Source organism: Oryza brachyantha, chromosome 12 (assembly GCF_000231095.2).
Source record: "Oryza brachyantha chromosome 12, ObraRS2, whole genome shotgun sequence".
Taxonomy (NCBI): domain Eukaryota; kingdom Viridiplantae; phylum Streptophyta; class Magnoliopsida; order Poales; family Poaceae; genus Oryza; species Oryza brachyantha.
In genome coordinates, this window is record NC_023174.2 from 998,898 (window position 1) to 1,023,386 (window position 24,489).

General features: G+C 40.7%; 5 protein-coding genes across 5 annotated transcripts; 3 read left to right on the plus strand and 2 right to left on the minus strand.

The window, feature by feature from the left end:
- Positions 1-5,461: 5,461 nt before the first annotated feature.
- LOC102712125 (NAC domain-containing protein 45-like) lies at positions 5,462-7,284 on the plus strand. The gene is made up of 3 exons (XM_006663706.3): positions 5,462-5,782; positions 5,948-6,249; positions 6,357-7,284. The coding sequence occupies exons 1-3, from the start codon at positions 5,581-5,583 to the stop codon at positions 6,966-6,968; spliced, it is 1,116 nt and encodes a 371-aa protein (XP_006663769.1). The 5' UTR covers positions 5,462-5,580; the 3' UTR covers positions 6,969-7,284.
- Positions 7,285-11,212: 3,928 nt separating this feature from the next.
- Positions 11,213-14,508, minus strand: LOC102712404. Its single transcript, XM_006663707.3, has 9 exons — positions 14,402-14,508; positions 14,176-14,282; positions 13,221-13,323; positions 13,022-13,081; positions 12,656-12,718; positions 12,340-12,537; positions 12,157-12,259; positions 11,862-12,076; positions 11,213-11,619 (listed from the first exon to the last, which is right to left on the minus strand). The coding sequence occupies exons 2-9, from the start codon at positions 14,280-14,282 to the stop codon at positions 11,527-11,529; spliced, it is 942 nt and encodes a 313-aa protein (XP_006663770.1). The 5' UTR covers positions 14,402-14,508; the 3' UTR covers positions 11,213-11,526.
- Positions 14,509-16,539: 2,031 nt separating this feature from the next.
- On the plus strand, positions 16,540-18,229 carry LOC102712676. The gene is made up of 5 exons (XM_006663708.3): positions 16,540-16,936; positions 17,258-17,322; positions 17,421-17,484; positions 17,595-17,741; positions 17,850-18,229. Exons 1-5 carry the CDS (start codon positions 16,681-16,683, stop codon positions 17,972-17,974), a joined length of 657 nt encoding a protein of 218 aa, XP_006663771.1. The 5' UTR covers positions 16,540-16,680; the 3' UTR covers positions 17,975-18,229.
- Positions 18,230-19,281: 1,052 nt separating this feature from the next.
- LOC121055985 lies at positions 19,282-21,345 on the plus strand. Its single transcript, XM_040529490.1, has 4 exons — positions 19,282-19,720; positions 20,071-20,705; positions 20,855-21,067; positions 21,169-21,345. The coding sequence occupies exons 1-4, from the start codon at positions 19,441-19,443 to the stop codon at positions 21,211-21,213; spliced, it is 1,173 nt and encodes a 390-aa protein (XP_040385424.1). The 5' UTR covers positions 19,282-19,440; the 3' UTR covers positions 21,214-21,345.
- Positions 21,346-23,666: 2,321 nt separating this feature from the next.
- LOC102712948 (40S ribosomal protein S16) lies at positions 23,667-24,489 on the minus strand. The gene has a single exon (XM_006663709.3). The coding sequence runs from the start codon at positions 24,370-24,372 to the stop codon at positions 23,923-23,925; it is 450 nt and encodes a 149-aa protein (XP_006663772.3). The 5' UTR covers positions 24,373-24,489; the 3' UTR covers positions 23,667-23,922.

The window sequence follows — 24,489 nt, forward strand, 5'->3', positions numbered from 1 at the left end:
GGTTTGGAATATTCCTAGCCACCTGCTAACCATTCCTTTCTTTAGATCGAGATGGGTCATATCATCAGAGCCAAACGAGTGCCATGCAACTAGATTGCATAACACCACTTGTGCATATAGAATGCTCAAATTATTTTCAGACCACAACACTAAATTCTTGCTCAATTTGTCAAATACATCAGGACATGCAAATCAACCACCAGCTGCCGCTTGATCAATCTATGACTTCAACCAAATGACAAATTAATGGTCGCCTTGTTCAGAATTCAGTACTGAAGAAGAACTGTACGTGCTTCAGATTTCTAGACCAAACATCCGAAAACGCAATGGCTACTCATGCAATTAACGCGCGTCATTCAGCTTAGCTAGCGGCCTAATTAAACAATCGTAACAGCATTGTTTATGTCGCTCAAGGACAACGAAAAGACGGCTGCAATGCACGTTGCTCAACGGAGTAGTTGATTAGGCGTGCAGATATGACATCTTCCCACTAGATAAACCCAAATTAAACTAAGCTGATTCTCTCCACTTGGTTAAGAACGTCTCCCTATTGGAGACAGCGATTTGTATATTCTTGTATTATGCCTCTTTCAAACCATCGTGTGTCCAGTCTACCTCTACGGCTCTAGCAACCTCTAATCTCCCATGGATTGGATTAATAATTAATTAACTGAAGCAATCACCAAGAAACAGCTAGCTAAAGCATGATGATTAAGTCACATAATACGCATGCATGTTAGAGAGACTTGATATAATTGGAGGTTGAGCACTTGTTTAGTTCCGGATTATTAATATAGGATAGGATAAGAATTCAGGCAGCAGTGCATGCCTAAAAGGTGCTGACGATCAGATCAGAGTAGATAAGAAAGAAGGGTATGTGCGTCCAAAACCAGGTTAGCAAAGTCATGATGCCCCAAAGCATATGATACATTATCTGTAAGCATGCATGCTTACGAAAAGCTAATTAAAAAATGTATGGGCGTTACTAGGATCTTCGTGTGGCATGGCACCACGTCACAAGTTTATCCATGACATTGATGTACGGTTGATTCCGTTTCTAGAAGTAACGGTAACTAGATGTTTGACTTTTTTTACAATGTTTGATCATCTGTCTTATTCAAAAAGTTATGAAAATATCATTTATTTTACTTGTGACTTACTTATTTTTTATAATTATACTAAATTTTTAAATAAGACGAATGGTCTATCTGAAAAAGTCAAATATCTTACATTATTATGGAGGTAGTAACTATTGATAATTGGCAACTTGGTCTGTAATTACGATTGTGAAGGCCTGAAGGGTGAACTCTGATCCTTAATGCAGCTTACAAGTTACAGCAACCTGGAGTACGGGCCGGGGTGTTAAGTCTGAAATAGCAAACTGGCCAGAATTTATATGGGCCGAGAAGCCCAAGGTTTGAGAGACTTGAGCTTGGGTCAGAAATTACCCGGCCACATTTCAGAACGATCCCTTCTTTTTAAATGTCGCTGTATATATACAGGGTTATTCTTGAGCTGTTTTGTGATCTGTACAGTCATGTAAAAGTTATTGTTTTTAGCTTTTTAAATACTACCTCTGTTCCTAAATATTTAACACCGTTGACTTTTTTATATACATTTGACTATTCGTCTTATTCAATTTCTTTTGTCAAAACTATATATATACATAAAAGTATATTTAACAATAAATAAAATGATATAAAAATAATTAATAATTATGTAATTTTTTTTGAATAAGACGAGAGTCAAACGTGTATAAAAAAATAAATGGCGTTAAATATTTAGGGATGGAGGGAGTAACAGGTAGGCAACCAGATGCATGTGCATATCTGATCATAAACTGAAAAAGATTAATACATGGGCCGGGTTCTTCATTAACTAGTGTAGTACAGCTAGGCATGGAATACTTTTCTTGCACCTATATGGAGTATATCCAATGGTCATGCTTCTTGCAGCTGATGACGTGTTAGATCTCTTGATGAGCCAGCTGTACACTTCACAGAAAATGACACGGAATACTATGTCAATTATTCCACGTATACTTCAGTGAAAAAAATAATTCCATATATCTCCGTATGTCGATTTTGCAAGTACCCAGATGCAAATGTAGTGTCAGACTATCTAATTACTCCGTTCTCAGCTGATCAAGCATCTCTGTTCAGTACTTCTAGATCGTGAAATAACCAATGGATTGAATGGGTCACTGTACATTATTTCAACGGATAACTGAAACTCATTCATGCTAGCTTTTTGGCGTAAAAATTTCTGCATGCTGAATATTGACCAAATTATCTCCTAAAAATGTTCTTGGAATTCTCAGTACTGTCGTTTTAAAATTTCCGTACTAAAATACTAGCTGCAATTATACTCCCCTTTTGTAATTGATAAGCTATAATTTGATCTTTGTCTAATCTGTGGCTCATTTTGCCTCAAGAAAAATATCTGTGGGCTCATCGATACGTGTTCATATATACGCTGGTCTTGACTGAATCTTGATCAGAGTTGGGTTTTGGCATGGAAAAAATAAGGCGCATATATATGCACAAATACTTCTTTTTTTTAGGAGGGGGGATCGATTAGGTTAATTATCTGAAAGCATTATATAGAAACCTTTCTAGATAGCAGGTTTCACAAAAGTTGTCTGTATATGCATACCATATTATTTTTACCATCATTTTTTACATGTGTGGACGAAGTCATGAAGTGCAGTGCAGGTACGTATCGACTGAAATTGCTGGTGCCCGGTTAACAAGAAATTTTTTAATTTTTGAATAAACCTATTGGTAGTATTTTATTTTGTCAAAGAATACTATGGCTATATTATTTTTTAACTAAAGATTAAAGATTATTTGATTTTTGCGCTAGCTATTTAATGGTATAAATGATGAAATTAGTTAGTAGAAAGTTAAAATTCTACTTTTTTGAAAAAAGAACTGTCAGTAGTTCAAAAAGTATGCACGCATAAGCCAAGAAAAATCGGAGAAAAAATATAGCATATGTACTCCATCCACTCCAAAATATAGTACTACTTCAATTGTATAATAAGTGCATTTCTAGAATTTAAATTTATCATACAAAAAGTGTATTTATAAAGTACTAGTTGTCCCATCAATCATATTATATTCAAATCTTTATTAATTTTACTCATATATATCGTTAACATCCCCTTATTTAATGAGGGGTATTTAAGTCATTTACAGTGTTTAGAACTTTTTTCACCTAAAAACATGGAAACTTCTCCGTCTACTCTTTCTAGATCTCAACTGTACTAATCAAAACCATCATCATTCAATGTTTTCACCAATCTTCTCGTATTAACCAATCATAATCATCTTTTATTTAATTCCAACTATTTACTTAATCTTTATAGAAAACTCAAAAAAGCCCATATATTTTAGGATACGAAGCGGCCGACCAGTGTTTAACCTTTTTTTATGAGCGCGTACGTGGGAGCAGATGAGCTTGCCTAATTATAGAAGTCAGCGGTCAAGAAATGGAGCTATCAATGTATAGTTTCAACTTGATCCGGCCTCCAAATCCAACTTGCCTAACAGATAAAATTAATGGACCACACATTTGTGTGCTCTCTACAAATGACGGCACGTACACACACACACACACATATATATATATATATATGTGTGTCATGGGTGTGCATTTCATATTTTAGCACGTGCCAGCCGTTTTTAGAACTGCATTGCTTGCTTATATTAACTAATTGCTCTCTTGCAGGAATGAAGTATGAACACCTAGCCGTCATTTGCATGCAGACTATTTATATATCTGACCATGCATGAATTATGAATAGTACACACACAAGGAATTAAGGGTCAAATATACACGTTGCTATAGCTGGCTAGCTAGATGCATCAGTCAAATATATATGTGCTGCACCGACATTGCAGGAACAAGCCAGAAACTGAGGGCAAGTCCAACAATTTTTCTTTTAGAAAATAGAAGTTGTATTGAACTCGATCAAAAACATGTATTTACGTCGTATCAACGCCGAATACAGCTCTCGCGCCACCACAGCCTTCTATGCTTTGAAAACCCTACATTCATGTCAATAGTGCTAGTTTATATTAAAAAAACAGCCTTGATGAATCCGACACATATGTGAATAGTGATGGTTTTTTCTAAAAGAAGAGGTTTTTTTTATTATTTTTAAAAAAATACCTTGAGGTATAAAATTTTTCAGTATAAAAATTTAGAAATAATGTATCTTAAGATATCAAAACTTTATACTAAAATTTTTTATACCTTAAAATAATTTTCAAGGATCGTAGAAAAGCCTCTAAAAGAAACACCTATGTGTAAACTCTCAGAGGTAAAAATCGAAAAGAGAAATGGCTAGCCTAATTAATCCAGATAGTCGGATGAGAAAAGGAAAGAAAACAATTCTATTGCCCATGAACAGATGAGAACAATGATTTGTATCTTTCTCAGAATTGTACGAAAATTAAGTAATAAGTCAGGTAGCCTACCGTATCACACAAGCCTTCCCGACAGTTAGTTCCTAGCAGTAGCTGTCACCGGCATTAGCTGGCAAAACAGATTGAGATTACAGAATTAGAAGAATATAATAATTAATATTTAGCTAGACTAAGCTGCTAGATGTGGATCTAATTAAGCACAACATGTATAAAATCCGAATAATTTGACGGCCAGGATATATAGGGGGTGTTTAGATTGAGAAATTTTTTTGGAAGAAGTGTCACGTCAAATGTTTGACCCGATGTCAGAAGGGGTTTTCGGACACGAATGAAAAAACGAATTTCACAGCTAGGCTGGAAACCACGAGACGAATCTTTTGACTGTATCACTTATGGTTAATCATAAACTAATTAGGCTCAAAAGATTTGTCTCAAGATTTCTTCCACAACTGTGTAATTAGTTTTTTGGTTCATCTATATTTAATGCTTTATTTATGTGTCTAAAAATTTGATGTGATGTTTTTGGAAAAAAAAAATTGGTAACTAAACAAGGCCATATATTTCGTTTGGCAAGAGCCGCACTTAGGCCGCGTTCGGTGACAGCGGTAAGTTAACTTATCCCTCTTGTTTTGCACGCGCACGTTTCCCGAACTGTTAAACGATGTATTTTTGCAAAAATTTTCTATAGAAAAATTGTTTTGAAAAATCATATTAATCTATTTTATATTTTTTAATAATTAATAATTAATTAATCATGTACTAATCTATTATTACGTTTTCCATACCAGCTAAGGTAACTAACCTTCTCTTACCCGAACGCGGTCTTAGTAGAACCACTAATTAAGTGGAGTATTTCTTTATGATAATGAAACCGAGTGAGGACTTGCTCTTCCTTGCTAGCCAAGATTTTTGTGGGCTTCCTTTGTTAGCTCCCCGCAAAACCAGTGAAAAGGTCTCGATTTCTCAAAGCAATATAAAACCGGCTTCCTCGTCTTGCTTTATCCCCTTCATTTCTGTTCCATTTCCCGTCCATCGCCTCCACCTTTCTTGCTTGTGCCACCAAGCTACCTATCTCCTTCGTCTCTCTCTAGCTAGAGCTTCAGTACGTTAGTTCTTCCTCTCGATCTTCAGTCGATCAGCTGCAAGCATGGTGGAGACTACTGCTAATTCCCTCGTGAAGTCGGAGCAAGATGGCGTAGGCCTGTTCTTGCCTCCAGGCTTCAGGTTCCATCCCACCGATGATGAGGTAATTTTAAGCTACCTCCTGCAGAAATTCCTCAACCCTAGCTTCACCTCCTTGCCCATCGGCGATGTCGACCTCAACAAGTGCGAGCCATGGGATCTTCCAAGTAAGTACAACCATATATATATCCTTTAATTTCTCTCTTCTAGCTTCTTAATTCACTCTAGCTACCGGTGTACATGCACAAGTAATTAGTTCTTCTCGATGTCAGTTTGTTTCTTTCTGTAATCTGTACTGGTTAAGGATACAAATAAATTTGATTAATTTGAAGGCAAGGCGAGGATGGGGGAGAAGGAATGGTTCTTTTTCGCCCACAGGGGCATGAAATACCCAACAGGCCTGCGCACCAACCGGGCCACGAAGGAGGGCTACTGGAAGGCCACCGGCAAGGACAGGGAGATCTTCAAGCCTAGCAGCAATGGAGGTAGCAAGCAGCTGGTTGGGATGAAGAAGACGCTGGTGTTCTACAAGGGCAGGGCTCCCAAGGGCAGCAAGACCAACTGGGTGATGCACGAGTTCCGTCTCCACGCCAACCTCCACAACCACAACCCAAACCTACGTCTCAACCCCAAGGTATGTATTCACATTTAATTTCTCACACTCGCAGCAGCTTGCTAGATAAATTTTTAATTAATTAGATTGATGAATAAAGTGTTAGTTCTGACATTTTGGGGTTCAAGGATGAGTGGGTTGTGTGCAAGGTGTTCCACAAGAAGGGAGACGAAGCCACGCAGATGCAGGCTACTACCGTGGAGGACGTCTCTGCCGGAACCCCCAACAACGGCAGCTACGTCGAAGCCAACGACGACGTCATCGCCGATTACTTCTTTCAGCTGGACTCCGTCGATCCAAGCATCTACTTCAGCAGCCCTGCTGCCAGCAGCAGCTTGTCGGCGCCGCCGGACAACGACGCGGTGCCGTACAGTTCCGTTGCTGCCAACGGTGCAACTCCGACGACGACTAGTACTACTAATGGTAGCTTCCAGCTGCCTAACTACAGCGTGAGTGGTGTCTCCTCTTGGAATAATATGCCTACGCCTGGAGCAGCTGCAGGAGTAGTACTCCATGGCCATGGAAGCAGCTACAGCTTGCAGCACCAGGCAGCAATGGTGAAAGCCCTAGAAGATGTCATTCGTGTCCCGGATTTTGGTACTGTACAGATGCCGAGCAGCAACAAGGGTTTACCAACAAGGTCGGCGACGGCTGGAGCTTTGCAGCAGAATTATCCTCTTGGCATGCCGCATTACAAGCTACAGAACTATGGGGATACTTATCTACGGGACAGATCGTAATAGCTATCTACTTCTACTGCTGTTGCTGCATGCTGCTAGCTGTTTACTGTGTGCTGATGATTTTGGTTTACTGAATTGATCGAGCATGGACATGCATACGATTTATTAGGAATATATATATATGAGCAACTTTGTTGATTGCTTCATTGCTTAGTTCGTAGTTAAGTAGCTAGCTTGAGAGATCATATCTATACTAGTACTCCGTTTGTTTAATTTGGCCCCTTTTGTATAGAGATATATCATGACCTTGTTTTTTTGTCTTTTTTTCATCAGTTTTATGTTTTTTGGTGACTCTGATTGATGATACATGTTCTTACAGCACATATTTTTGGAACTTGCTATGTTCTTTGGTGCCATTTGTGGATGAGACTCGTTCAGTTGTCTTAATTTTGAATTTTGTAGTCATGTCTTTCTTTGGTGCAAATGTTGCACCATTATATATATTGTACTGTCACTTAGTTAGAGCAAACTGCAACATTGGTTGGATTAGAGTGGTGCCAAACAAAATAATTAAATGGTGCAGCTATCAGGTGCAAAGAACAGTCAATTTATTAATTACTCGATCTTTCCCTTTGCTAATCTTGTCTTTTATATATATGCAATAAGCTTGCTACACAAGTTAGGAGTGGCCTTGAGGTTTATTAACACAGCTAGCTACAGCACGGCGAGCTTGGTGCAAGCTAACTGTCAGAGAAAAGCACGTGCAGCCAGAGCTAGCTAGTTGGACGGCGAGTGGAAGGCCATGTGGTGATGTCATATTGTCATGTGATATACACCAGGTATCTAGTTGGCTTTGGAGAAATTAACCACCAAAAATGCAAAGTATCTACGTACTTAGGCCCCGTTTAGTTCCCAAAAATTTTCACTCAAAAACATCACATCAAATCTTTGGACATCTCAATAGAGTATTAAACATAGATAAAACGAAAAACTAATTACATTGTCATGTGAGAAATCGTGGAACGAATCTTTTGAGCCTAATTAGTACATGATTAGATATAAGTGCTATAGTAACCTACATGTGTTAATGATGGATTAATTAGGCTCAAAAAATTCGTCTCGCAGTTTCCATGCCAGCCGTGAAATTCGTTTTTTCATTCTTGTCCAAAAACCCCTTCTGACATCTGATTAAACGTCTGATGTGACATATAAAAATTTTCATTTCACCAACAAAACATCCCCTTAGCTACGAAAGACCAGCATCTCTTATGTCAAAATTTGCTAATGTCAGCATGCATGGTTCGACTTGTATCTTTTGTATCTAGCTGACTAGCTGCATCTCTGTTCTAATATCTATGACCATGTTGAATTCTCGGCCGATCTGTATTGCAGGTCATCGACGCTATATTAGACAACATCTAGCATTAATCATATACTAATTTATACTAATTTATTGTTAAGTTGTTTGTGTCAATTACTTAACCCACAAAAGAGCAGGACCTTACTCAGTTTTGGCATTCTGTCTCCTATCTTCAGTAAAAATATCATGCATGCATAATGTGTTTACATGGAGGCAAATGTTGTACGTCGAGTATTGAAAGCCATATGTAAGTTAGATTCTTCGGTCCAACAAAAAGTATCTCGAGCTACCAATACCTCGAGATACCAAATCTTTTCTTACCATTAGATCTAGCTGAGTAGGATGTGCGCTGTTTGATCCAATGATCAGAAACAATTTAGTGCCGCGAGCGCGAGGTACCAGTACCTCGAGATACTTTTTGTTACTTTTTGTTGGACTGAAGCAAATCTCTAACTTATAACGCATCAATTGAGCAGAGTAACTGATAAAAGTTTTCAGGCCAGCCATGCATGGATTTGGAATCCAGCTCGCATATGCGCCCTGCAAAATGCAAAAGAAAGATTATAAACTGTACATATGAATTAAGATCTACGTTTCAACCTGAATCTGGGCATTTTTCCTGCATAAAAATCCGCTGCGAGCAATGGCTTCTGTTGTGCCATATTGCAGTTTTTGGACTTTGGAACCATTCAAAGAACGATGCATACATATTAAGCATTATTCTTTTAATCTAATCCATGCATGATCTTTTGAGCATCACATCTCACAAATGAAGTTTCTTTACTCCCAAGTTCTATTCACACACCTTCAGTTCCATTTGAAAGATAACCATGTTAATTCACTGGTTGTAACTACTCTATATACTATCCCATAGAGACTTTCCTAGCTAGCAATTCTCCGAGAAATTAGTGATGTCGAGAAATAACTACAGTGACCTTCATTTGTAGTAGTTATATTTCCTATGGTTCAATTAAATACACATGTTTTAGCCTGATTGGCTGTAATACATATAGAAATGGAGTCTCCGTGCAATTGATTTAAAATAAGAGAAATCCGTTGTTAAACGTCCAACTCCAATTCAAAAAATGTCATCGACAAATACAAATTAGATAAAACGTTATCATATAAAAAACTTTATCCAAAAAAATGTCACTGCCGTGTCCATCCTAACCTGTTAAATGTTGTATTTAACTAGGTGAGATATACGAAACTCTAACGATGATGCATTTCTGGCGCAACATCGTTTGCACAGTTTTATATATTGAACTTGGACGTTTTGTCAATTACATCTCTTGGATTCTCTTAAAATAAATTCTTTGCATGATTAATTTTAAACATATAAATGAATCTTTTATGAGACAGAATAGATCTCAACATATATATTTCTAGCTTGCAGAGTTGCAGCTATGCAAGGTACACTGCATGATGACCCCCAAGAGCCGAACAGGCACTTATGTGGCAACCTATCTATGGGCCAACATGATGTCGTTGTTACCGATAATTGAAAATCTTGTGTGTTGTTGCTACCTTGACCAAAATTGCTTTCACCAAAGGTCGGTTTTAGATAGCTAGACTACTGATAGATGTATTTTGGACGCTTGGACAGTATAATGGCAAGGTGAGATCTCATTGGCGTGTGTATTTAGCAACCTCAAGAGAGTGTTTCCAATGGAATGCAGTATTAACCATTCTGATGTGGGGGATGTTGGTCAAGAGAAAAAGAACAAGTTGCGTCAGAACACCCAAAGGAGATTTGCTTTTGGGTTGAATGTCTCACCTCACTAGTCACTGGTACAGGTGGCGTATTAATGTGTATCACCCCATCCGTAGCATAGCAATCATCTATTCACATCGTGTTTTACAATAATTGCCATGATTAGATAGATGATTTGGTTCAAAAGAACTGCTTCAGGAAGTTCATTTTCGACCTATTTAATTATCTCCCATTTCTGTAAGCAGCTAGAATTATATATCTTGCAAATCCCTTTCCTGATATATCTGACGGGACAACATTTCAGGAGAACATACGGTCATGCAATTTTGTAATCATTTTCCCTATGCTAATATGATTAATTACGTAGGTGCCACAAATTTCCGGATATACTTCAATGCTAAGCCAAGATAAATAAGATTGGACAGACCTGAAGCATAAATGACAAATTGATCGGGGTGATTGTTGGGTTCTTTTTAAGAGAAGAAGGCAAGCAACATATTTACAAACTGAAAATAATTTATGACTATAACTTTTATACAGGTGGTCTTAACAATCTAAATATAAAGACTGAAAAATAAACTACGATAAAAAATCCCAAAATTAACTCCAAATGTAAAATAAAAAATTTAAATTTTAGCTTATAAACATAAACAAAAACGAAAATATGGGATGCCAGAGTACAGAGAAAAAAAATAGTGCATTGTGTCAATCATTTTTCTTGTTTTGTCATAGCATAGCAATTTCTCCTTGTCTCAGTCATGTGATCACTTGAGCAATAAAAATAGTGCATTGTGTCAATCATTTTTCTTGTTTTGTCATAGCATAGCAATTTCTCCTTGTCTCAGTCATGTGATCACTTGAGCAATAAGGTTTCCTTGACAGTAACATCACCAGTGACAGGCAGGAAAACCACTCAGGCGTAAAGTACCATAATCAGTGTCCCAATCAGACTAGTAATGGATCGTGAAATATGATTGAAATATTACGCGATTGATTGATGAACAAGTAATGATAAATAACAGGGTGCTGAGCTGCTGGCACCACAAACTCTAGAATAGTAATAACCTACAGAATAAGCGACTATCATTAATAACCAAACATCTTCAGCTTGCAAAAGGAAGGACTAATGAGAGTTCAAGACTCTATTTCACCTACAGAGAATCAAATACAAATGCAATTCCAGAACAGGATATTCGTGAGGGACTTGTTCAAGTGCAATGACACCGAATATATGAAATGAATCGCACGGTTTTATTCAATGAACTGTAACATCTTATTGGCTACTCGGAGTACTGAATTCCAGCTTATTCACACAGAAAACACTGGAGGCAGTGTTATATGGTACAATCCAAGACTTGCACTTGTACGTATTGAAATGTAATATTCCACCAAAAATTGACTGCAAACTGTGCGAAGCTTTCTCATTAAAATACATAAGGCATCATGTAGGAAACTTACTATATGCACAATACAGATCTGCTACATCAGCTATTAAATTTTCCCCTAGTCCTTGAGCTTCCATTCAGATCTGCTTTAAATTGGGCTTACGATTCCTGGGGAGCCTCAAACTTTGAAGGGGTATCAATTCCCATCATACATTTGAGTCCTGATATCAAGATGATTAACAAGACTATTCCCTGCATATCATACACAACTGTGAGGAAATAATTCGAGGATAAAAAACAGTGATGTGGAAATAAACATTTTATAGGTGAAGTTAGCAAAGACATAATTTGTACTCCAGTGCAGTTAAGTCAACAACAAAATTGAACTACCACTAAACTGATACAGTTTTTGTTGGAAAAAAATACAGGCTAAAGTCGACATGGCAAAACAATAGGTAACCAGTAACAGAAAAACAATCCATGGGACAACTTACAACAAAGCTTCCTTCCAGCAGAGTTGATTTTACTAAGCACTCCCCATCACATTTTCCACGGCCAGGTTTAGTAGTATTGGTCTTCTCTGCAAGATACCTGCCTAACGGCAGGTTTGAGGGGTTCTCTAGCAAACCATAGGGTTGAGAAGCATAAAGAATTGTATATTTTGCCCCAGATTTCTTCAGCAGAGTAACCATTTCAGAAAGCAACTCCCCTACAGAAATAATAGCATAATGTTATAATGCAGTTGCGTACTTTGAGGTGAAAGGACTAACCTAGTGTCCTTGACCTAACCTTCTGATTTTGTCTGATCTAAATCCTTGAAACCACCGCCACAGAAGACAACTAGTTCAGTCTTTCCACTCGGATTCTTTTCAATTTGTGATGTTACCAATTCCTAGAATGGTCATGTGGTCAATAAACAGAATGGAAAGAAAGCTGAAGTGGAAGAAGTCCAGAAGAACCATAAAAACTTACATGGATAGAATCCATGTTGTGATGTTTCTTCAGATCTTCACTTACAGAACAGGTGTCTGTGTAGGTGATATGATTATCTCCAAAACCATTGTTACAATTCTCAGCAAACCCAGATAGCAATGACTTCTCCAATTTCTCATCATTTGACATGGCAACGTAGGGGAATGCCATGGAAAACTCGGAACTTGTGAAGGAGTTCTGGTAGAGAGCATAGATATTATAAGCATTTAAAACTATTTGACCTTTCAGTTATATAACAACTTAGGGGAGATATAAATATGGGGGGAAAGGGCCAAAGAAGAGTGACTATGGATACCTTCAATGTGTCTGCTAAAGTTGGATCAACTTGCTTATCTCTAGAGATGTCAGATGATTGTAGCTACAGGAACAGTATAAGAAGTATTGGTCAGTGTCAACTGAAACATTGAAAAATTGAAATAGCATCATAACATAAATTACTTGGTCTAGCAATAGTTTTAACAAACAGATTCAAACATGGAGAACTTGGCAATGGTATGGCCTCTTAGTAATGATCATTACCATCTATCAGAAATACTAAATATATTCCAACTTTTTGGTTAATGGACTGAATAGATAACTATGCACATAGTCCAGCCAGTGGATACCCAAAAACTAGAACTAGTGTGCAAACAGTAGTAACTGAGCAGGAGTCAATAACTACCTTTGATCCAAGAAAAAGAACTGCAACATCGACACTCTTTTCACGATCCTCCTCTGAACACTGAAAATAAAATAGCAATGTCATGAATTGTTTAAGTTTGTGCACACTAAGAGCAGATACTGAAATGAAGTTGGCCAGTTGTTTGCGAACTTGAGGTGCACCAAGACACCAACTAGGACATGGGAGGAACTCAACTCACCACCAAGTTTGACCAACCACCTTCCTCAAGAACAGATTTCGCTAAGCTCTTCAGGGATACTGTCTGATAGTGGACTATTTCTTTAGTCTCATCAGAAGAGAATCTGAGTGAAGTAAATGAAATGAAATTTAAACAACTAAACCCAGAGCGAATTTGATTGAAACAATGACAAGTGTCAAAGAATATTTTGAACATGAACTGGTAATTTCAATCTAGGCAGCAAGTAACTGAACTTGCAAGGTGCCAACGGAAATGGGTGACCCTCATATCAGAATACCAGAGGTATGCATGACATTCTCATCTACAACTAGCTGAATGCCGTGCTTCGCTATGGATATAAGAAAATATATAATAAAATTGCCTATAATAAATAAAAAGATATAACAATGTTTTTTGAAGCAAGCCAAAATATTCCAGTGTGCATTGTGCAAAATCAAATGCAAAATGGAGGCCAGTCTTAACGGACACTCTATTTTATTTTCCTAATATCAACACAAATAGGCCTGAGCACGTTATGAAAGTTGAACGACAAATCTGTAATCCAAAACCTAAGCAGCACCAACAAGGCAATCTCTGTTCTTCGTTCTAACTAGAAGGCGTTGATATTTTATACTAAACAGGTGTTTCCCAGGAAGATGGTATCATCTATAGGGCACAGGATTAGAGTCAAAAGTGTGATATTAGACTATAGATGGAGAGCACATTACCAAAGTAAAAAACGAGACAAACTGCATATGCATTATTTGGTCACAAAAAGAAGTTACAGGTGGCTCATGAGTTATTTCAATACTTGATCTACCAAAGTCACAATCTCTTCTAATATTTTGTAAGTGAAGAAGATTTTACTAAAAAACTGTTAAACACTTATAACGCAAATTTGTCTCATATCTAAGAAAAGGGATCTCAGGATGCGAGAGCGATGAAAAAAAAACAGAGAAGCGCGGCGACAGCTTACCCGTAGTTGCTTGGCGCCCAGAGGAAGGCAGGACCCGTCACCGGAGCCGCGGCTGAGACCCGCGCAAGGAGCAGCATCACGGCCACCGCCGCCCAGGCAGCCGCCATCTGATGGGATCGAATTCGAATGATTCCCAAATTGGATGCCCAGCAACCAAGATCAGGACAAGCAGCGACGAAAAATCAAGCTGGGGTTACTGAGCAGAGAGATCTGAGAGAGATCATACCTTGGCAACGGGGGAAGCAGGGATCTTCCTGGGATTGGCGACTTCAGATTCTTCGCTCGCTTCTTCGGGAACAACCAGAAAGGAACAAGGGGCAACTCGTTACCACGTTTACTCTCCTCTTCTTTTTTTCTTTTTTTTTTTTTCCCTTCGAGAGCCTGACGTCTGGTCCAGGAAGATCAGGCCCAAGCCCAAACGCCGAATGTGTATTAGGCCCCAACTGAATTGGGCCTTTTTTTTTTCTCTTTTCTAGTACTCAAGAATTTATAGGAGGATGTTTAATCAGATATCTCTAAAAAATGGAGTTGTTTGTCCTCTTTCCTCTACAAAAATCTTCAGCTCCAAAAAATCAGAAAAAAAAATAAGTAGTTTATTTTTTAAAAAAAATCATTTCTTTTCTCTGTAGACTTGTACAACCCATTATTAGTTGTATGGGTATTGGCATATGCAGTGCATGAGTATATTACTAGTATCGGAAAATGCGTGAGTACGATGCTCCCATGCTGAACTAGTACATTATGTTATTAGAGAAACAAATATTGTATTATCTTTGTTAGTATTATAAAATGATATGGTCTTAAATAGATTTATTTATATATCAATATATTTTTTAATATGTTTTAAATTTATTAGGACCTATATATGAATCTATGAAGGGGTTAGAAAATTTTATAACGTGAAATGGAGTTAATAAGGAAAATATGTAAAACAGCTAAAAGAAGATAGATTGTGATACCATGGATGAACCTTACATCATACGATTGTGCCAATGGATTTAAATTTCGCTCGCAAAGTGCGAATACACCTTCTCTCTCACTAATGCGGGTGTGACCGGTGACTCATCCAAAAAACCTCTCCTTTTGACCAAAAAAAAATTCCTTTTTGAGAAAAAAATTTCGTACAATTTTCTTAAGACTCAACCAGATAGAGGGTCTTTTATCTTTTTCCTTCTGCTTAATCTTATAAGCCAAAACTTAAATTTCAAATTTAGAGTTGATTATAGAGTTTTTATTCATCATAATTTATTTTTCAACCTTTAATTTTAGGTAACTAAGAACATGTATATAAAAGTTTTATTCATAAATTATTTTTCAGTGAGCTCATAATATCCACCACGTGTTTTTATTCTTGGCTCTTGAGATTCACAAATTCTCATTACTTGTTTTTCCCATTTATGCACTGCTAAATGATAGTTAAAATGTGGATTTTGTAATACTCCCTATTACGTTTCTTTATAAATGTCGCCGGAATTTTGTAATCCCAATAACTAATGACCCAATCTAAAATCTGTTCCTACGAATATTTAGAGTAAGAACCTTAGGATGCTACTGCAACCACTAGGTTACCTATCATTTCACTTCACACAACTATTTGTCGACGAAGCTTGAACAGAGCTGATCAATTGTGCCATCTATAAAGGACCAAAGGGAGTACTCTTTTTTTATGTAAAATTTCTAGGAGTGATATCGTTTCCTTTAATTCTATTGTTGATAATTAATAATTATTTATGTACGGCACAAGCACAGTGAGAGCATGGGCCACAGGAGTATAGATGGTCATATGGCCTGAGGCCCAACGGCCCGGCCCACAGCATGGCCATTTGGCCCGACCCGAGCATGGCCCGGTCCGACTATTGGGCCGTGCCTGGGCTGATGCACATGGCACATGGGCTGGCCCGGCCCGATAGATGCAAAAAACTAAAGGACCTAAAATAGATTTAATTTAGTTATATAAAGCTTAGCCCAAAATAAGAGGTATGTAAAATAGAATTATTTTAGCCATAAATGCCATAGCCCAAAGCAAAGGGACAAATAATAGGCTTATTTCGGACAGCCCAAAGAGGTAAGGGAGACAATGTAGATTTATTTATACTTCGGCCCGTCATGCTTTCGGGCTGGCCCGGCATGGCCCGAGGCTTATTGGGCCATGCCTAGGAGGCAGATGCAGCAAGTGGACCGGCACGACACGGCTCAGTGTGGCTATTGCCCGTGCTGGCCCGGCGGGAATAGGCACGAGCCTGGCCGTGCACGGCCCAGGCAGGCCTGATGGCCATCTAGACAGGAGAATCCGACAATGACGTAGCAGTTAGCCCAGACCACCAACAGATGAGGGTGAAGAGCAACTGATTGGCCAAGAGTGCAGAGATAGCATTGAGCACAAGACAAACAACCTCTGAATTCTATCTCCATTGATCCAGAAAGAAAGAAATCAAGAATCAAACAAAAGAAGCAAGGCCATCCACTGCATTCCCCTCTCACTGCTGGGGCACAAATCAGTCACAAATGGAAGCAACAGTGGCCTTGCTCTTCTCTAGCCCAAGCCTCGGGAGGCCTTCCTCCTGCTTGCGTTCTCCTCCTTGCAGCCGCAGATGTTCCTCCCATGGTGCAAGGCTGCAGCGATCGCAGTTGCTCGTCGCCGATCGGCTAAGCAGAAACAGGGACAGGAAGATTGGCACAAGCATCCTGAGGTGCTCTTCCAGTGCCACTGACAGCGCGTCTTCTTCTGTTTTTTCAGAAAGATGGGTTCTCGAGCCTGCAGGTCAGGTTAATCTACTTCTGTTCTTCTGAAAACAATGCAGTACTTAGCTGTAATGAAGTGTGCCATCCCTTTGAATTGACTAATGCCTATGCCTACTTGCTTAATCACAGGTAAGTTCATAATGCTCGCCTCTCAGTAACTCTGCATACTGTAAACACAGTAAAACTTCTGTGATATTATCGTTCATTACCAACTCGTAGTGATCCATCTTAGCAACTTTTAGATGATCTCAAGAAATATTTGCCACATGCAACACTGTAAGTAATGTTCAGTTTATTTTTGTCCGCCTGAACAACAGAACCTGCCGTTGATAAATTTCAGGAGACGGCGAATGGCGCCATATCGGGTACCGCGTCGCACGGCCTGGCGGCTTCCAGATAGCCTCTGTATGTTTCTTTGTTCGTGTATACTACCCAACCAACAGCATGAGCCATGCTAACTGACGGATGTTTGGATGAATTAACGAATGAATGTTTGCCTGCAGGAGGCAGCAGTGACGGTAGGCCGAGTCCCTGAACAGGCTGACATCGTCCTCTCCGTCGCAACAGGTAGCTTCTACTTCATTCATTCGCTTGATTGCTCTGTCCATAATCTAGCTGACAATAGCTTACTAATAGTTTGCTGTGAATGGCATTGGGGTGGCATGGAATGCATGCAGTTTCTGGGGCACACGCACGGCTGGAGAAGAAAGAGGGGAGGCTGCTGGTGACGGACCTGGACAGCACCAATGGCACCTACATCAACGAGAGGCGCCTCACCCCGGGCTTCCCCACTCCCATCGACCCCGGCAGCCTCCTCATCTTTGGTACCATCGCCTTTTCATCTTCATCTCCATCTTCATTGTGAATATTGTGATCGACAATTTGACATGCATACTGTCTCTTCGATCCCTTCTCTTGTGCATGGTGCCCAGGTGACATCCACCTTGCCATGTTCCGTGTGTCCAAGATGGCCATCGATGTGCCCAGTGACACCAATGGAGCTGAGCAGGAAGCGGAGATAGCTCAAGTATCAAGTGCAGCCCAACAAAGCAATTAGCAGAGAACTCCATGGCTCAATCTTCCAAGCACCAGCTTACTGGTCACTGTAGACCAAGTTAGGCTAGAGTATGCCTTGCAAATTAATAAGTTCATGCAGATCGATGCTCTGTATGATACGAGTGTCACCAGTAGCCACTAAGGTAGCACTTGTAAATTGGGAGTATAGTCACCAACAGCACCCAAGGCATCAATAATTCATTAGTGATATCAAACAAATATATGCACCTCTCTATGCTAAGAGAAGCATGCTTAAGATATAAGTGCACGACGTCGCTGCAGCGAGAAAATTGCTATTATACCATTGACAAAACACGGCTTCGCTGAACACCACTTTCAATTTGGGATTCACCAGAACATCATTATCAAACCAGACAACACTTAAAAATGCCATTTTCTACCCTTTGTACTGAATAAAAACAATTTAACAATGTGTCCCTAGGTAACTTGACAGAATTATCCCTGGTTCATCCTTTATCTCACACAGAAGGGGGTCGATCATATCGAGCATAACCATTTGGGATAGAGCAGAAATATGTGCGCTTGTTATTGAATTTTCAATGGTGTTGTTAATTTTTTTCAAATGATGTTTTACTGCTGCTTTTTTAAATTGTACATATGCGCTAGTTCTTTTGTTACTTAATTGATTTAATTAATATGAAACGTTCATTTGTTCTACTGGTTCTTTGTTATCCATGTTTATTTGGGGTTGATTAAAATCGATCACCCGGTACTTCCAATTCTAAAATCAAAGCATGTCAATAGACTTAGTGGAATTGTTTCAACCAAGGGTACTACGGTGAGCAAAGATATGGAAAAGGGACAAAACCATTTCCATCTACAAGAAAGGAAGAAAAAGCATTTGGACAAAGCCCCTCTAGTTGGGAGTGGCTTATGACGAATCCTAAATTTGAAGTGACGTTCCACTGAAGCCTTAATTTGATGTATAATAGCAATTTTCTCCACTACAGCTCCCATGTCAAAAACATAGGTCAAATGAAACAAAATCCTGTTGGGCTAACAAAATATAAGCAATTTATGTTTTCTGAAGCAAGCCATAATTAACTCTAAATTCAACTTTTAAAATATAGCATAAGTAGAAATGAAAACACGGCGAGTCATGCAAGCAACCCTTCTTTTGAGAAAAAAAAGTAATGGAGTCATATTTCTCTTGAGACACTAACTATAATATTCATCATTTTGTTTTTCCTGTTTATGCATTGCTACCTGATTATTGAAATGCCACAGGAGAATCCGACAAAGACAGCAATAAACCTGAACCACCGGATGTGGGTGAAGAGCAATTGATTGGCCAAGAACCCAGAGATAGCACTGAACACAGGGCAACCAACCTTCACTGATCCACAGAGAAAGAAACCAAGAAGCAACCAAAAAAGCAAGACTGTTCATTGGCATTCCCTTGCCACTGCTGAGCAGTGAGCACAAATCAGTAAATCACACACACAGATGGAAGCAGCAGCAGTGGCTTCTTCTTCTTCCTTGCTCTTCTCCAGCCCAAGCCCCAGGAGGCCATCTTCTTGCCTGCCGCTGCCTCCTTGCAGCAGCAGGAGGTACGAATCCCATGCTGCAAAGCTGCAGCAGCCTCAGGTGCTGTTCACCAGTCGGCTAAGCAGAAACAGCAACAGGAGTAGCAGAAGCATCCTCCTGTCCCTGAGGTGCTCTTCGAGTGCCACTGACAGCGCGTCTCCTTCTGCGTCTTCAGAACAATGGATTCTCGAGCCTTCAGGTTAATCTGCTTCTTCTGAAAATAGGATACTTGTAATGCAGTGTCATCCCTTTAGAACACAATGATGCCCATGTCTGCAAATGCATGCTTAATCGTATCTATCTGTACCGTGTACAAACATGTTTTACTCTTCACCATCATTTCTCGTCGTCATCATCATCGTTTGAGACATCCAATAACCTAAATCTATCTATGTCAAGATGAACGGCCCAGCCCCAAGTCTCAAACTCTAGTCAAAATGAACAGCTAGGTTGCTGAATTGTTGATCAATGGTTTACTGCATGGCATGGCACGCATGCACACTGAGTGTCTGAGTCAATGGTGAAAATTTTTTGTGTCGTGGCATGCAGATAGTTGGGCAGAGTTCGCGGCGCGGGTGTCCGGCGAGTGGGACGGATTTGGAGCCGAATTCACGGCGGCCGGCGACCCCGTGGAGCTCCCGGAGAAGGTGGTGCCGGAGGCCTACCGCGAGTGGGGCGTGCAGGTGTTCGACTGGCAGACGCAGTGCCCCACGCTCGCCGACCCGGCCGCGCCGTGCGACCTGCACTACAGGCTCGTCCGCCTGCTGCCCACCGTCGGCTGCGAGGCCGACGCCACCACCGTGCACACCTCGCACCAGCGCCACGCGTCCTCCGCCTCCGCCTTCGCCTACTCCGCCGGCGGGTCGTACGTCGCCGCGTGGCCCAAGGGCCCGGCTCCGGTGCTCGAGGTGGAGCACTGCGTGGTGCACCCGGACAACGGGGAGGTGAGGGTCCGCCTGGTGCAGACGGTGGCGCTGGCCAAGGAGGCGCGGCTCCGCGGCGTCAAGGTCTTCTCCGAGCAGTGGTACGGCCCGTACCGGAACGGCGAGCAGCTAGGCGGCTGCGCCGTCCGCGAGGCCGCGTTCGCCGCCGGAGAGAAGCTCCCGGTCTCCGACGTGATCGGGCAATGGCACAGCAACAGCGCCTTCGCCGCGAGGTTCTCTAACGAGCTGGACCCCGAGACGGTGAGCATTCTCCCCGCGCCATTGCTACTCGCTAGCTTTTGAGAGTACCTCACCGTCGCCGTGAATACCCCCAACCACCATTCTTTTTAGAAGCTTCATCGCCAACTTCTGATTCAGCATGAACACTTTGTGATGGAATGTGTCGACAGGGTAAGTTCGCCGGGTTGACGCCTGACGAGCCCGCCGGCGAGGGGTTGAGCAGGGACGACGGCGATGGAATCGTGACGCTGCCGAAGCAGCTGTGGAGCTTGTTCAAGGAGAGTGGCGACGGCGAGGAGTTCGTGTGCGAGGTAGGGTGGGTGCTGGGCCATGGCAGCGCCGTGACGTCGAGGTGCGTCCTGTCGAGAGATGGAGATGTCAAGGCAAGTGTACTGTACATGTCCCTCTCTTCTCTTATGTTATCAGCAGTGTGTTCATATCCAAACAAATGAAACACTGAGTCGTGTTTGTGTGTTGTTTGTAGGAGATTGTGGTTGCACGCGAGTCACGGGTGCTGGAGGGCACCTGACCTGATCAGGAGATCGATCAAAATTTTTAGGTTGGATGATTCCTATGTAGAATAGAAGAATGTATAGCCATAACAAAAATGTCATGCAAGCCTGGTGGCTACTAATCAAACTGGTCTCCTCAAAGGAGTATACATGAGTGCATATATACGCATCTATCTAGAGAAAAGTAGTACAACACGCCGCTTTCTGAATTTCTAGGTGCAGAGCGTAGCTCAAACTTGATGTCCAGAATTCCATTGAAATTAGCAGTTTCTTTGGCAGCCAATTGCACTTCGATTCATCCACCGGAAGGCAGCTGGAGATCTTAGGTTAACAGTTCATCTGTTGCTTCAGCTGGCCGAGGCGGCGTCGTTCACCGCGGTGATCAAGTTCGCTGCCGAGGAGTTCAAGACCCCTCGCTGTCACCATGTCTGTTGTCTGCTGATCGGAAATAGGGTCTGTTTGGAAGAGCTTTAGATAATCTAGAAAAGCTCCTAAACCCAGTTTCTGAATTTTTAGTTTATCAGAATATGTAATGAATGGCTCAAACAAATAGGAGATGAGAGAGCCCTTGATCCTTTCTAAAATATAATATAAAGAGAAGCTTGTTCTGCCCATCTATCTAGAGAATGAAAAGGAACTAATGCCACTGATAGGACCACACCACTTACCACTCTACCACTTCAATTCAATGACGGACTTCACTGATACCGATACCAATAGGATTTTGGAATGGATCTTCTTTTTCTTTTGGATTCTTGTGGACCGTTTGAAGCTCTCTCAAACAGGTCCTATCGTCAGCTAACTTATAGCTAGCTATTTTTAAAATATGCTTATAACTACTCTCCTAAACAAGTCCTATATAGCTAGCTATCTTTAAAATATACTTATAACTGACTTATAGCTTGCTATTATACCTGCTCTTATCACTTAGTGGCTAGCCAAGTCACTAACCCAATAAAGCAAAGCCTAATGTAAATTGATTTCTTTTTTTTTCTGGTATTACAACGAGGAAGCTAGGAGAGGCAACTTAGACACTGTTGTGTGAGGTTTTCAGTGTGCCAACACTTGATTAAGGTCTCCGGCGATAGAAAACTCACAAAATTTCGACCGATTTCCCCATGTTCGAGTTTAAAAACCGTGCACACCAGCAGCAAAATAATCCATTTTTGCCATCAAATTTCAACCACGCATGGATTTGTTAAAGCATGGAAGATGTTGCCAAGATCTTTTGTTGGCTGTTCTTTGGATATTGTCCATGGTCGATTGGACTGAATATTCCTCTTGGCTATCCACCGAAGTCACAGTGCCTGACCCAACAATTGCAAATCCTTGATTCCAAGACCGCTGATCTCCTTGGAGAATATCAACAATTTTAAAAGAAAAACAACCCGAATAGATTTTCCGTTACATCTTATCTCGTGTTAGATAACCAAACGAACAAACGTAACATATTCAAGGGTATAACCAACCACACCAACACATGCTAGTAATAACATAAACATCGGTTTGAACTGTGCTGTCAAATCTTCACAACACAGCTGCTAAAAGTAGTAGCAACGATTTTTATTTGGCCATAGGATTCTCAATATACAGGAATTGAGTTATATAGATTCAACAGCACCATGGCAGATTAACAAACATCATGTGACAAATAGAGCAATATTAGAACTTAATGAAAATTAGTACTGCAGTGTTTGAGAACTTGATTGTTTCTATTAACGAAAAACATTTTTCTGCATTACTGGATAATCCACTCAGACCCTACCAAGGATCATATATATATATATATATATATATATATCATATACAGCCATGGAAATTACTGCCAACTTGATATCATGGTAGATGCAACGAGATCAAACAAGGACAGTGAACTACTACTAACCATGAACCTATACAATGAATGTGATCACAAGAAGCATTTCTGAAAACAGACAGCAATTCAATTGAGATAGGCTATAATGAAAATAGCACATAAAATATTCCCAGATAATCTGTGCAATGCCTTAACAACTTTAAGTTGTATATCACTACAACATTAAAAGAATACGATTATGAAAAATTAGAAGAAAATTTGTGAAACTGACTCATCATAAAATCCTAATATAAGCATATCATCGAGATCAACTTCAGGGATGGACATCTGAAACCAGAATCAAGATCCCCTAAGCCTATGCCTATATTATCCTAGGTGAGACTGATTAAATTAACATGACATGTGCAATTGTTGATCAATAAAACACCCATGTGCAACTATTATTATCATATTCAGCACACTGATTACTTGCTACATGAATTGCATCAGCTACATAAGTAACTAGATTCCTACCTGAACCAACAATATTACAAATCAAATTGAGAATAAGTAGCAATAGAGCAAACAAGCATTTTCCTGGCAATTACTTGAAAGTTTAAACCTTGCGAACTGAAATGCGTATTTCCCAATCACAACACGACAGAACACCACTTATGCAATCATCTTAACACCACTTATATAATACGATAACTCCACAACATTGGTAACAGGCAAAACCATATTTGAGATACTACAGTAGAGTCTTAAACATCTCAATCGCATCCATATCACAATGTCAAAAAGGCAAGGTTCGGGGCTAAGCTTAAAAAGACTAAACTTGAAGAAGGTAAAGCGGTAGCTAGATGAACCAGACAAGTAGCTCCATTGATAGGTAGGCTGGAAAAGAGAACACCATCCCCAGTCGATACCCTTAACGGTACGATTTTTGGAACCTTGCGCGGGCGCCGCGACCACCGAACTTCTTGGGCTCGCAACGCCTGGGGTCGGCGACGAGAAGTGTGCGGTCGTACCGGGCGAAGATGTCCTTCACCTCCTTCTTGGAGGCCTCGTCGACGTACTTCTGGTTGTACGCGACGAGCGCCTTGGCGATCGCCTGGCGGATCGCGTAGATCTGCGACGTCTTCCCTCCGCCGCGGACGCGGATCCGCATGTCGATGTCCTTGAAGCGGTTGCGCCCCGCGAGCATGATGGGCTCGAACGCCTTGAGCCGGAGCATCTCCGGCCTGATCAGCTCGATGGGGACGCCGTTCACCTTGATCAGCCCGCGCCCCGGCTTGCAGTAGGAGACGGCCACCGCCGTCTTCTTGCGGCCGAAGCACTGGACCGTACCAGCCGGGGGGCGAGTCAGCGCGGCAGCCATGGTTGCGGTGGCGGTGGCGCGCGGCGGCGGCGGAGGCGCTAGGGCTCGGGCGGCGGCTTTGGTGCGGGAGAGTGGCGGCGGCGGAGAGAAAGGATCGTTGGAGAGAGCGATTTTATA